At 39.7% G+C, this 12,818-nt stretch overlaps 1 protein-coding gene across 1 annotated transcript in view; it reads left to right on the plus strand.

Annotated features, from left to right (window-relative positions):
- rttn (rotatin) overlaps window positions 1-12,818 on the plus strand; it is a 37,347-nt gene that overhangs the window by 9,456 nt on the left and 15,073 nt on the right. The window contains exons 16-28 of the mRNA XM_073488759.1: window positions 1,349-1,465; window positions 2,026-2,165; window positions 2,758-2,929; window positions 3,017-3,116; window positions 4,558-4,643; window positions 5,272-5,389; window positions 6,071-6,167; window positions 6,261-6,326; window positions 6,791-6,982; window positions 8,134-8,376; window positions 9,114-9,270; window positions 10,572-10,738; window positions 11,347-11,566. Of these exons, the coding sequence (XP_073344860.1) occupies window positions 1,349-1,465; window positions 2,026-2,165; window positions 2,758-2,929; window positions 3,017-3,116; window positions 4,558-4,643; window positions 5,272-5,389; window positions 6,071-6,167; window positions 6,261-6,326; window positions 6,791-6,982; window positions 8,134-8,376; window positions 9,114-9,270; window positions 10,572-10,738; window positions 11,347-11,566 (1,875 nt within the window). The remainder of the gene's footprint in view (window positions 1-1,348; window positions 1,466-2,025; window positions 2,166-2,757; window positions 2,930-3,016; window positions 3,117-4,557; window positions 4,644-5,271; window positions 5,390-6,070; window positions 6,168-6,260; window positions 6,327-6,790; window positions 6,983-8,133; window positions 8,377-9,113; window positions 9,271-10,571; window positions 10,739-11,346; window positions 11,567-12,818) is intronic.

The raw sequence follows: 12,818 nt of genomic DNA on the forward strand, positions 1-12,818 counted from the left end.
GCTGCTGTTTAAATAATACAATGTTTTTGTCATTTTTTAAGCAAAAACATTTTATTTGTTCCGGCTTCTTAAATGTAAAGATTTGCTGCTTTTCTTTGTCAGTTATGAGAATAAATGAAAAGTCTTTTGTCTTTGGACTGTTGGTTGGATAAAAAAATCAATTTGGAGACATTTTTCAAAAACTTTGGACTTAACAATTAGTTTGAAAGTATCGTGAAAAAGATTAACTGCGAATACATATAATTGTTAGTTCCAGCCCTGTATTAGAACCAATTTAAAGAGTTGGAGTGGGGCTGCGACCATGATAATTGTGATTGGCGATTAATCTGTGGATTATTTTCTAGATAAATCGATTAGTTATTTGGTCTATAAAATGTCAGTAAATAGTGAAAAATGGCGATTAGTGTTTACCAAAGCCCGAGATGACATCCTCACATCTGAAATTCATTTCATAGTTGACAACAAATCGATTCATTGATTCATGGATTAATCGTTGGAGCTCTACTCTGAAGCAAGGTCATTCTGGCCACTTTTTTAATTAGTTGGTTTAGGTCTGGAGTGGAAGAAATAAATGTAATTAATACACATACTCATGAGAGTAAAAGTACAGGATTTCTGTGTATTGTTTGTGTTTGTAAAGCTATTGTACATTACTTCAAGATAGAGCTGCAATGATTAGAAGAAAGTTAATTGTCAGCTTTTTTGATAATCGATTTAGTGATTTAGTCAAACATTTGCTGCTTCTTGAAGGCACGATATGTAAGAATTGACCACTTATCGAATTCATACTCAAAACAAATAGGGGGCAGCATATCAGTAGAGTAACCGCTAACTGCTGCTAACTGTAGTTATTTAGTTAGCTCAGTTAGCCGAGCTTGGTGCACTGGAGAAGTGTTGATGTTTATACTGCAAGAACAGGAGCTTTGGACCAGGACAGGCCAGGGCTAGCTGGTTAGCATGCTAGCATCAGTAGATACCTCTGCGACACAATACATAGATGTCATTATGTCGAAAGTGTTATTTCTTCACATTTGGTGATAATTTTAGTTAATTAACTAAGATCTTACATATTACACCTTTCATTTTAAGGACTTGCCGCTTTTGTTTGTCAGTTATGATACTAAATGAAGAGGCTTTTGGTTTTTGGACCATTGATTGGCTAACAAAATAATTGGCAGATTAACTGCTAATTAATATAGTCGTTAGTTGCAGCCGTCATGATAAACTGCCAGGGTTCCCACGTGTCATGTGATTTATGTGTTTAAAAGTCTGTCACTCACAGTACTTGCTTGTAAATGTTTTATCAGCGGTGCCTTTGTGAACTCAGCAGTTTACCTGTGATCTATAGGTGAACGTCGCTGCCAAGGATATTCTGCTATTCCTGCTCAAGGGACGATTGATGATGACAGCATCAACCTGGGACAGATTCAATGAGGCACTTTACCCGGTCATGCCAATATTACAGGTGGTGTGCTCTCTGTGTGGATAGGCTGTGTTGTATTTGTACTGCAGAGCTCATGAAGCCGCATCATGTTTCAAACTTATTACATTATATTTATGGAGCGGCGGGAAGCAGTGTATGTTCTCCGCAATCAAAACCACTATGATCAAAAGTGCAATTTTAGCGCTTTTGGACCACAAAAGACTGCATATTGAGCTGCCAGTGAGAAAAAATGTAGTTATTCTCTCATTTACATATTCTGTGCTATATTGTTTCCTTTTTGTGGAGAAAAAAAAACAAGCTTTATTAATTGTTCAGTTTCAGGCAACAGAAAGCCTGGAAATTCTTCATGAATATACATGAGATTTTGACTAGGCTGTCAAGTGTGATTTAATTCAAGGAGGCCATTCAGAGATGGGCCCGCCGTGTCAACAAGAGATGAAATGAAACCACCCGTAATCAAAGCGATGCATATTTTATTTACTGTTGTTGTTGCTTAGCTGGAATTCCCCGTTGTTCGCTCCATTGTCTGCCAAGGCAGTCTGAGAATTATGTGTGTGTTTGCGTTTCTGTGTGTGTGGCAGGGTTACACCAGCACTGAGGAGTCACTGGGAAACTGCGTCCTGCTGATAAGTGACATGTCGGACGTGGCGAGAGACAATGTTTTTCCAAGCACCGCCAAGCTCAAAGCAGCGCTCCGACTCCTTTTCACCAAACAGCCCACGTGAGTCTCTTTGTCTTTCTTTTGTCAGTGTTTGTGTATTCGTGTCTCGTTTGGTTGTTTTGTGCCTGCCCAGATGTGTGCGCGTAGTAGAGATGTGCGTTTGTGTCGATGATGGTATGTGTCTTCTGTGTGAAGCTGTTCGACGTTAAGTCTCAGAGTTTTTGTAAACTCCTGAGAGTTTTAAATATATTCTGCTCTTCAACACATGATGTGACAGACATATTACCACCCTCTGTTACTTTTAGCTGAAGTGCTCATCAAGTCATCTAAATGCTCTGTGAGGCCTGTGTAAAACAGCTATCAAGTCCCAGTCTATGAATATTGATAGAGATGAAAATTAACACAGACACTGGCCAGGAAGCAAGCCCTGGTCAATTTTGGCAACAGCTAATTGATTTGTCTGCCATGCCAGCCAGTTTTTCCACTGACCAATCCCCAATTGGATGTCATGTTAAAAAAAAAAGTAGACAAAGGGCTTGCTTTAGCATCTGAATAGAGCTTTTTCATGTAGTTTTTAATCTGTGATTAAAACTGTGATTATGAATTCAATGTCTGCATTTAAGTTTGCATAATTCCTGCTTATTAATAACAGTGTGAGAATCGCAGCAGTGCAACAAATCCTGCCCCACCTCACCAGCGATGATGATGCCAACACAGCCAGACCAACCCTGGATCAACAAGTGATCTCCTCCCTCCCTAATCTCTACTGCCTCAGAAACCCTTTAGACATCACGCTGGACACCAGCAACAAGTCTGTCCTTAAGGTATACATCCACATACTCACAACACACACCTAAATACACTTACAGGATATATTAGCACTTATTTAATGTGTGTTTAATGATGGCTAGGTGGAGTCTGTGGAAAAGCTGTTTTGCATCCTGTCCTCAGACACTGTTGACATCTCCCTGAGAAGGTCGGCAGCAGAGCAGCTGTCAGTAGTGCTACAAGGTGAGTTATCTGTTAAAGATGCTAACATTGATATAGAGACTTTTTGATAAACTCAACTGTATTATTTTAATCCACTTCCATGCTGAATCTTGGCACTAGCATGCTACTACTTTTAAACCAACCATTAAGTCTGCTTCTGTGTATTAGGTAAGGGATAATGCAGGACGTGTTGTCCATTATCGGGAATTAATGGTTGACAAGGAGGCCAGCGGGCATTTTCCTACGTATACCATGGTCATGTTCATCATGCCAAAGAAAGAAAAATTAAGATCATTAATTTCTAAGCAAACGTCAATTACTACTCCAGTAAATAGGAAGAACATTAGATACGCCTTAGCCATGGGAGATAAACTAGTCCACTCAGCTCATTGAACACTTCAGCTAAGCTATTAGCCAGAAAGCTAACGTTATGCTAGCAAGATTCAAAGTCAATAAAACTGCGTACGGTTGATGAACAGTAAATATAATTTAAAAGGATGTTGAACAAGAAGACTGGCTAGCTAGCCAGCCATGTCATTGTCTCAGGAATAAATGTTCGGCCATGTTTACTGTCGGCTGCCGACCTGAAATAGCGAGTTGAATAGCGAATGAGATGTGAGATGATGGGACAGTGTAGGCTACTTCTTTCAGCTTGTGCGTAAGAGGCGCCATCCTGTTATGTTTAAAGGATGATGCACTGAAGGACACTATATTCATTTTTTTTTAAATTTAATTTATTTCTAACCCCAATGTGTCTGCAGCCAGCTGATGCCAATACCACTCTCTGGTACAGACTTTAGTGCATTAATATAGAACAGTGAACAGACAGTTTCACTGCTTCTGTAGTTTCATAGATGTCAGTAAATTAGGAGTTAATTGACACTCAATCAGAATCGAGTATCCACCCAGACCCTGGTATAATCACCTTTCAGATCGAAATGCTCACTTTGAGGCAGGTTTTAATAGAATAGAACCGAAAGTTTTTATTGTCTTTGTACAAGTACAACAAAATTAAGTTTGCAGCCTCCACACTCTATAATGCTATAAAAAAACAGTCAATCTCTAATTTTCATTGTTCCCGGCAAGAAATTGCAAATCAGCAGAATGCAGTTGCTAACAATTCACATCCCTCTTATATTTGTTGAGAATGACATTGAGTTTAATCTTCCACAGTAAAGTGCCTGAATAATAAACCACACAAAAAGAAGGTTGAAAGTCCAAAACAGAGTTTGAGATGAAAATTTCTGCACTTAATAACAAAATGAAAAAAAAGAAGAGCTTAAAAACTTTGTGTGATAAGTGAGAGCTCTCCCCTTGTGCAAACTACAATTTGAATTGAGTGCAGCAGAGTTGGTGCCTTCCCACCACCATATGTTTTAGACAAGCACGGGAAAGCAAATATTTGAGGATTATGCAAATGTTTATTGTAAGTATATTGAATTGTTCTCCCACTTCCCTGCAGACACAACAATGCACGCAGTGCTGAAGAATCTCGGAATAACAGACAAAGTCATTTCTTTCATTATGGAGAGTGTAAACGGCAACAAGGTAAAAACAAACCTGCTTGGCGAAGTGATGAATAGATGTGTACTCAAGGAATTGCTGTTGAAAGCCAAATAAAACAAACCCTGCATCTCATAAATGCAGCTCCATGTGCTCCCATTTGTCTAACTGTCCTCGTTTAAATGTGCTCATGTGAGTGCATGTGTTGCCAGCGGATGTGGAGGGAACCCACCGAGGCGTGCATGATAGAAGGATGAAATGGCCTGTATTAATAGTGTCGGACAGGCCCTGGTCAGCAGTGATTTTTGCCCTCTAGTTACTGCAGTCTGCTGATCATTCCCAGGCCTTGAATCAGAAGCTGCTAACAGGGGTAATCGTCCAGCATGCCTGGCTACTTGGCGGTGAAGGAACACGGCCACAGAGAACAACTTGTCTCAGTTAACAAGTGTGTTAAAGAGGGAAGCCTTCAGGTTGCGTTTGTCCCTCCCCTGCATTGCCTGCGACCTGTGCAATCACAGCATTTGGGTTTAGTTTATGTGACGAGACAGTTAAGAGACAGCTTTTTTGTGTGAGAGACGCATCAGCAGGAGGAGAAAGAAAGAGAATATGTGTGTGTTTGTTTGTGTTTTCCCTGCAATTAAACACTGAGTGCGTATGTTGCTGTTCTCCCCAGAGCTTAGATTGCCTGCTGGAGCCTTGTGTATGTATCCTGAGGAAGCTGGTGTATGCAGATCCGTCTCTGAGGCACAGCCTGGCACAGCGCAACCTCCTGCTCCTCACACTGCTCAGGGGTACGTTCACAAGACAACTCATTAAGTAACAGCTATACGCGTCGTGTTGTGTAGCCCGGGGGCGCGTTCTCAAAAAAGAGATGACAAGTTATCCGTCGATGCATAGCTTTTAACCATGTTGTCACACTGCAGTAAGTGGCACATTAGTATGATGCAACTTGTTGCTTTGGAGCTCGGCTCAACATCAGTGCATTGTTCAGGGCTTTGTCTGCAGTGGTTTTACATTTTTGTTGCATAATTTGTAGCTAAATTGTCTGTCACTCATTGTAAATTAGGAGGAAGTTGATTTAGATTTTAACATCATGATTGTGATCACTGTATATTCATAGATTTGATTTACTTGAAGTAGTATACTTTAGTATAGTTTTTGAGCCTTATCGAGTGGTTTTATGCAACATATATGCCAGTTTTTATAGCTAACAAATGTGATGTTTGTACAGCTTAGTTTTAACCACCCCAGACACCAAATTCCAGAGTTATTATAATATCATAATGTAATCAAAGCCTGATGTGGGCTGGCAGGCTCATTGGAGGTTTCCAAACTTTGATTTTGAAATGAGTCTTTAAGTGTTTGTCGCTCTAATGGAATTTAAAATTCTTATGAATGTATTCATGAGGTTGAGTGAAGCAGTGTAGGGTGTGGTTCTTATGTAATTTGCTCATGTCGTGTCTTCATTAAAGCATCCTTGATACTGAAGGAGAACAAAGGCAGTGGAAGTGAGATTGCCATCCTGATGAGTTTACTGCTGTTCGATGAGATTGCCAGCATTGAAATATGGTGAGCTTATTGTTGCTCTCTTTGAGCTCTCCGCGCCTCTTGAATAAATGTTCAATGTTTTGTTGTACTACCTGTTTGTTTGTGTCGTATCAGGTCGGACAAATCCAACACAGATATGACCCTCGCATCGTTCTCTCTACCACTGTCGGTAATACGCAGGTAAACTGATTTGTAAACCGTAAACATTTTTTGTTTTCTCTCACCAACAGCACTTCACAAGCAATATTTCACCAATTTTCTCTCTAGGGTTGCAGCAATATGCCAGTTTTAGGGTATACCGTGGTATGAAAATTAGCGGTTATCATACCATGTGCATTTGCTTTTCTATGGTATTTAATTCTACTGTATTAGTGTAATTAAAAACATATATATTTTAAGTTTATGTTAAGTTTTATGTCTGTCAGGTCATAATAGTTTGTGAAATTACAATTAAGTGTTTGTTTAACCCAAAGAAACGATGTTTTCATTCCTTTACCTGGCAATATAACTTATATTATTATTATTATTATTATTATTATTATTATTATTATTAATAATAAATAATAATTAAGCTATCCATGACATTGTGATATTATTTGAGATGGTTATATTGCTGTGATAATGTCATACCATTGCAACCCTAGATACAACATCCCATTCCAGGCAGCGACCCATCACGCCGTCAGTCCGTACTGCTGTGTCCTGCCTCCATCCTCCGACCTCCTGACCCTTGCACCTGCTCGCCAAGCCCTTCAGGTGGCCTGGAACACTGCGTGGCATTCTGGGATAGACAACCTCCTGGAAGAGCTGCGTGGCGTCTGTACCGATGTTACCGAGTAAGAATCGTACTCTTAAGCATGCAGCAGGGTTTTAGCATCTTAGATTTTTACTAGAGTCTCATTTTTATCGTTCAATGTAAGATTTGAGACAAAGCTTTCTTTGTTCTACGCTTCGCTGTAGAAAAACAGACTAACAGTTTGTAGTTATTTGTTCATATACAATATATTAGAGCCCCGAGTTCTTGCATTTTGTGGCTGATGCAAATATCTATCAAAGAGTAAAAACCTTGAGACTGCAACATATTGGCTGATATTCTTCGATAATACACATACAGAGAATATATATATGTATGTATGTATGTGTGTGTATGTATATGTGTATATATATATATGTATGTGTATGTATATATATATATATATATATATATATATATATATATATATATATATATATATATATATATATATATATATATATATATACATAAACTAGAGCAGCACAATATGGAAACTGGCCACAAAATATTTGTTTAAAAATGTAAAGAAACATCCTGCTCCATATCACTCCTATTCATTGTTCTCTCTGGTGGAGAATTGCTGCAAAGAATTAGTTTCTGAGGCTTGCCATCTTGTGTTTCATCTGTCTTCATTTACCTCTAATGTGACCTAATTCAGACAGATGAGATTGTCTCTCACACAGTTTAAACCAGCTTGATTACAGCAAAGAAGTTTAAAGCACACCGTAGATGGATCAATCCACCTGAAACTACATTTCATACAGGGCTATGATTGGGAGAAGAGTACTTGTTCAAGATGGATTAGTCGGTGAAAACTGAGTGGTATCTTAATCAAAGTTTGTAACTTCTGATCTGATGATATTGTTGTCTTTTTATAAGTTAAAAATCTTTTTTCTCTATATTGTTTTTTTACATCATTTTGACAACTTTCTTGAATATTGCTAGTACGATGCCTTCCTCTGCTGCTGCTGCTGCTTGATTCAGTTGCAAGTAGATCTCAGAAAATATCTCTTTGGATGACTCATAAATGTCTCGTCCCTCCAGATTGGTGTTCAAATATGTTTGTTAATGCAGTCATTAGTATGCTTCTGAAGATGCTACTTATGCAACACTCTTGTCAGCACATCAATAGTCATGCAATCTGATTTTCTAATATATTTCTCTTAACCATTTGCATTTTGCTCCCTGCAGATTTCATCCCAACTTAAAGCTGTCAGAAGCACAGGTTCTGACGCTGCAGGTGGTGCATCTTCCCGCCGCGTTGCAGGACTGCATCCGGGCCATCATCACGGCGGCAGGACACAGCTCGGTGACCTCTGCCCTCTCCAGGCTCAGCCTCTATTTACTGATTGACAGACTGGCCTTACCTCATGTCCCCACCCACAGCTGCAGAGACACCCTCTCCTCCCTTAGTTGGCAGGCAGCATTGACCAGGTACAGAGTCATGTACACATGCTAATACCTCAGTTCGTAGATATGTCTTGTTAAGGTTTATGAATTAAGCAAATAACAGAACGATTTAATGACATTCCCATACAGTAATCCATTGGTATTACTGCTGCTGTTGAACAAAACCGTAGTCGCTGTGAACCAAATGGCTCACTGAGCACAATGTGGCTTTGTCTTTTTGTCATATTTTGAAGGATTCACATGAATGAATAGTGTTGAATGCCTTTTCTGCCCTCCCTCAGGAAGTATGACGGACTTTTGATATCTTTGACAAAAAAGTTTGAGCATGTTTGTTTTGTTTTTCTGCTTGGCAGCCATCGTCCTTAAGTTTTTATTTGTTGAAGGACAATCATTTTGTTTATTCTTTATTATAATTATTATCTTAAAAAAAATCTTTGCTTCCACTCACTAATCTTATCCTAAAGCTTGGCCTTTAAACATTTAAATGATGCACATGTGACGCTTCAGTCATGATGAAGAAAGAAAGAGCAAACCTCCACCCAAGTACATTCAAGTATGTCAGTTATTTTGATTCAATCAGTTTATCACCACCTGTCTTCTACTGCAGCAGCATATGTCTAATATCTTTCATAGGTTCGTGCATTGATATTTCTGCTGTGCAATCGTCTTTGTACTCACTAGAAAAATAATGAGTATTGAGCGCTTTCTTTTCAAGCACGTTTTCTTTCTCTTCTTCGGTGTCTGTCTCTTCCTCCCTGCAGGTTTCTCCAGGTGTGTCCAGCCTCTGTGGAGGACGAGAGGTTGCTAGTGGGCATTGTTGCATTTTTGAATGCCTACTTCAAACAGATACACACCGAGTCCGCATCTGACCCTGAGGACAAGGACCTGCGCTGGATACTGGAGCTCCTTCTCAACCAGGTACAAATAATTTACACTTTCTTGACAAGCGCTGAAGTAAAATTTCACTACGGTTGTTCTTTAAGGTTTTGGCTTAAAGGGATAGTTGAGTTACAGCGTGGACTACTGTGTACTCTACTGTAGCTTGCTTTTTGGAGAGTGTATGCGCTTGTAGAATATGTGTGTGTGCATCTCTGTTCGCTAGTAATCTGGTTAGGCTCCCTCCTCTCCAACACAGAGGGTTATATACCTGTAATCAAAGCTTGAATAAATCACACACCGTCAGACAAGCCAAACATATTGCTCTCTCGTAACGACAGAAAAATAGTATCACAGCGTTCCACCTCAGACCTGCAGCACAGATTATTTCCTGAGCTCTCAACACAGAGTTGGAGTCATATTTTCGCCTGAGGAAAAGAATAACCACACTGTTTTAGTGGGGAGATCTACTTTTAGGATTTAATCAGTCTCACCTTGGCTTTCTCATTAATGCGTGTGTAAACAATAAGCCCTCCCCTGGCAGCTAAAGCAGACTCAGATTGAATGCCTGGTAGGGGTGAGCAGCTCTGCTCTGCTCCGACTTTTCTGTAATTACTGAGCTGTTTCAGGAACATCTGTCGCTCTCTACACTCACATAAACTATCTACTCCGTGTGTACTGCTCAATAAGAAATTCTGCATGTTAGGCACTCCAGATGGGCGGTGTTGAGAAGGAGGCGCTTGCGAATACACGTCAGCTTCCTCTACATTTTCCCTCCATGGGTCAGTTTAATTGAATTTAGAAAAGTGGGCAGATAAATCTTGGTTTACTGTTAATACTCCTTAATCCACTTAAGTTAAAGGAGCATCATGTAGTTTTGGGGAAGAAACTTTAATCAGAAGAGAAAGATCTTCACTGACTGATTTTTTGCCAAAACAAACTAAATAAACAAACCATCTTTGTTTTCATGGCTGAATAAACAAACTGACCTTAAAGGACAACACAATTTCATACTGTTTTACTTTGTTTATATTTGGCGGACCCTGCCAACTTTCTAGCCTCAAACAGTGATCTGAGGACCTTATTTCCCTCTCAGAACAGCTTGTTTATTCAGTTATGGAAAAAATAAATATTTCTGAGTTTCTTTTATTACCTCATTATTATACATTGTTAATATTAAAATACTGAGTTTTAATTTTTTCTCCAAAAACTATATAGTGCCCCTTTTAATAATCCGTCTGAACAAGCACAACGCAAAAGTTCCACAGAAATTCCTTTAAAATGGGACACATCCAAAACAACTACATAAAATTTAAAAAGCAACTCATCTGCCAATCATCCAGGAGACAGAGTCCCTCCTTAATTTGCTGCTCGGTGTGGAGACCCAGACCTCAACTCAGAGCTCGGGGGAGTCGGAGGAACTGAAGAGCCACGTCAGCCAGAGACTCCAGAGAGAACTCACCAGCTTCTTTAACCTCTTGCTCCTGCGGCTGGCGCACACCACGGACAGGTTGGATGACGCTTAAGGACTGTAAAAAGACAGACGCTAGGCATATCATTTTGAAAGATAATTTCATTTCCTGCATTATAATACTAGAATAGGTAGGAAATTTACTTATCAAACATACAGTGAAGAGCTCAATTCTGCATTAACTGCAGCAACAGCTCAGGGCCACAAAGGCACAGTTGACCTTCCAAGACTATATTTCTGCTGGTGATGTTCCACATTATTTCCTAATGACTTCTTAATTAAAAATGAATTAAAGAACTGCAGTTTTTACTCTGTTAGTGTTTGGGAAAGTGAGTGCATGCTCATATAATTCTATTCAGACTTCCTGTAGGGTTACAAAACTGATTAATGTCATCAGGAGGAAAAAAGATACTGAAGTGTTCTTCCCCCTCTATAAGGGATGTGTAGCTCATTTCTGAAGGAAATCCTGCTAGCTGAGTCATTTAGAACATGAAAATGAATGTCAAACATATAAAACGCCACCGGGTGATGATAAAGAATTGGTATGCTAATTGTCAACATTGTATTTCTTTTTTTCCTTTCTTTTCTGCCCTCCTGTCTGTCTGGTTCCTCACTTTTTCTCACTCTGTCCTTTCCTGTCTGTCCAGGCTATGTCTGGCATTAGCAGGACCCTTCAAGAGCCAGCTGGCAGTCCGCTTGCTTCAGAGCCTGCGGGTGTCTGACGCCCCGCGTTTCTATGGCCTTCCCAGCCTGGAGAGGACACTGCAGGGCATGGTCAGCCTGACTGCCCAGCCTGGCTGGAGCTCCCACTGCCCTGACCTGGAGCCAGCCTCTCTCTGCTCCAAGTATCTCAGCGGGCTATTAGAGGTGTGTGTCTGTGTGGCATGTGTGTGAAGTTCTGTGCACATATGTTCATGTGTTGCATGAGCATACGCAAGACTCAGAGCTGATACTGCCTACAGAAATGAATGAAAGGAAAAGCACAGTACTTTCTGAGGAATTAATTAAAATTAAGCAGAATATGGTTACGGGACATGAATTGCAATAGGTAAAAAAATCTCATTGATTAGACGTGCCACACTGTGAAGATGCTGATGAGATTAATCAACCTTGCCTATTCCATCTGTTCAGTTGTTCAACAGTCCATAAAACAATAGCGTTAACACAGTGTGGACCAGCTTGTGCAGCAGTCCTCAGCACAGAGGTGTCCAAACTTTTATTTTTGATTGGGAATGAATGACCCCTGTGGAATAGACTCAGTGTTTACACAAGAATTGGATATCCTTGTTCGTTTAGTCTGGTTTAATGTGGACATGAATTAAGATTAGATGAGGACTGAAGGTTAATTCCTTTTTCATTCAAGATCTCTAGTGGCTACTTCCGTCTCACTGATTCCTGTCCAAGTCTTTCACCCCCGTCTCCTCAATCCCTCTGACCCACCTCTCACCTGATATTCCTGGCACTGTAGGGCCCTAAAGCTCAGCAGGCCTTGGGCTGCTCTCTCTTCACCTGCTCTTCAGTGCAGTCCCACATCCTGATGGCACATCAAAGCAAAATAATTAGTCTCAGCTGTATTTAGCTTCAGAAGCAGTGAGTTGCATGACAAGCATACAGTAATCACCATCTCAGAAGCAAGCAGTCTTTGTTCAGTTTTCTTTTGCCATGGTGTTAAAATAACAAACAAACAGAAACCTGCAGCAACATGTGAGAACACCACTTACTTAAAGGGGCACTATGTCGTTTTGGAGAAGACATTTTAAAACCTTTTCAAACTTAACATTTTAATATTTACAATATTAGTGAAGTAATAATAGAAACTCAGAATTTTTTATTTTTCCATAACTGAATAAACAAGCTGTTCTCAGAGGAAAATAAGGTCCCCAGAATACTGTTTGAAGCTAGAAAGGTGGCAGGGTCCGCCAAATATAAACAAAGTAAAACAGTATGAAATTGTGTTGTCGTTTAAATTCAGATCAAAACAAAGAGATTTTGTGTATTAGGTTAGTTTAAGCATAACAAAAATCAGTCGATTCAAATCAAGATCTTTCTCCTCTGATATAAATTTCTTATCCCAAAACTACATAGTGCACCTTTTTAATAACGTGCAGCGTCGGCTGTG

This window comes from Pagrus major, chromosome 19, assembly GCF_040436345.1.
Source record: "Pagrus major chromosome 19, Pma_NU_1.0".
Classification (NCBI taxonomy): Eukaryota; Metazoa; Chordata; class Actinopteri; order Spariformes; family Sparidae; genus Pagrus; species Pagrus major.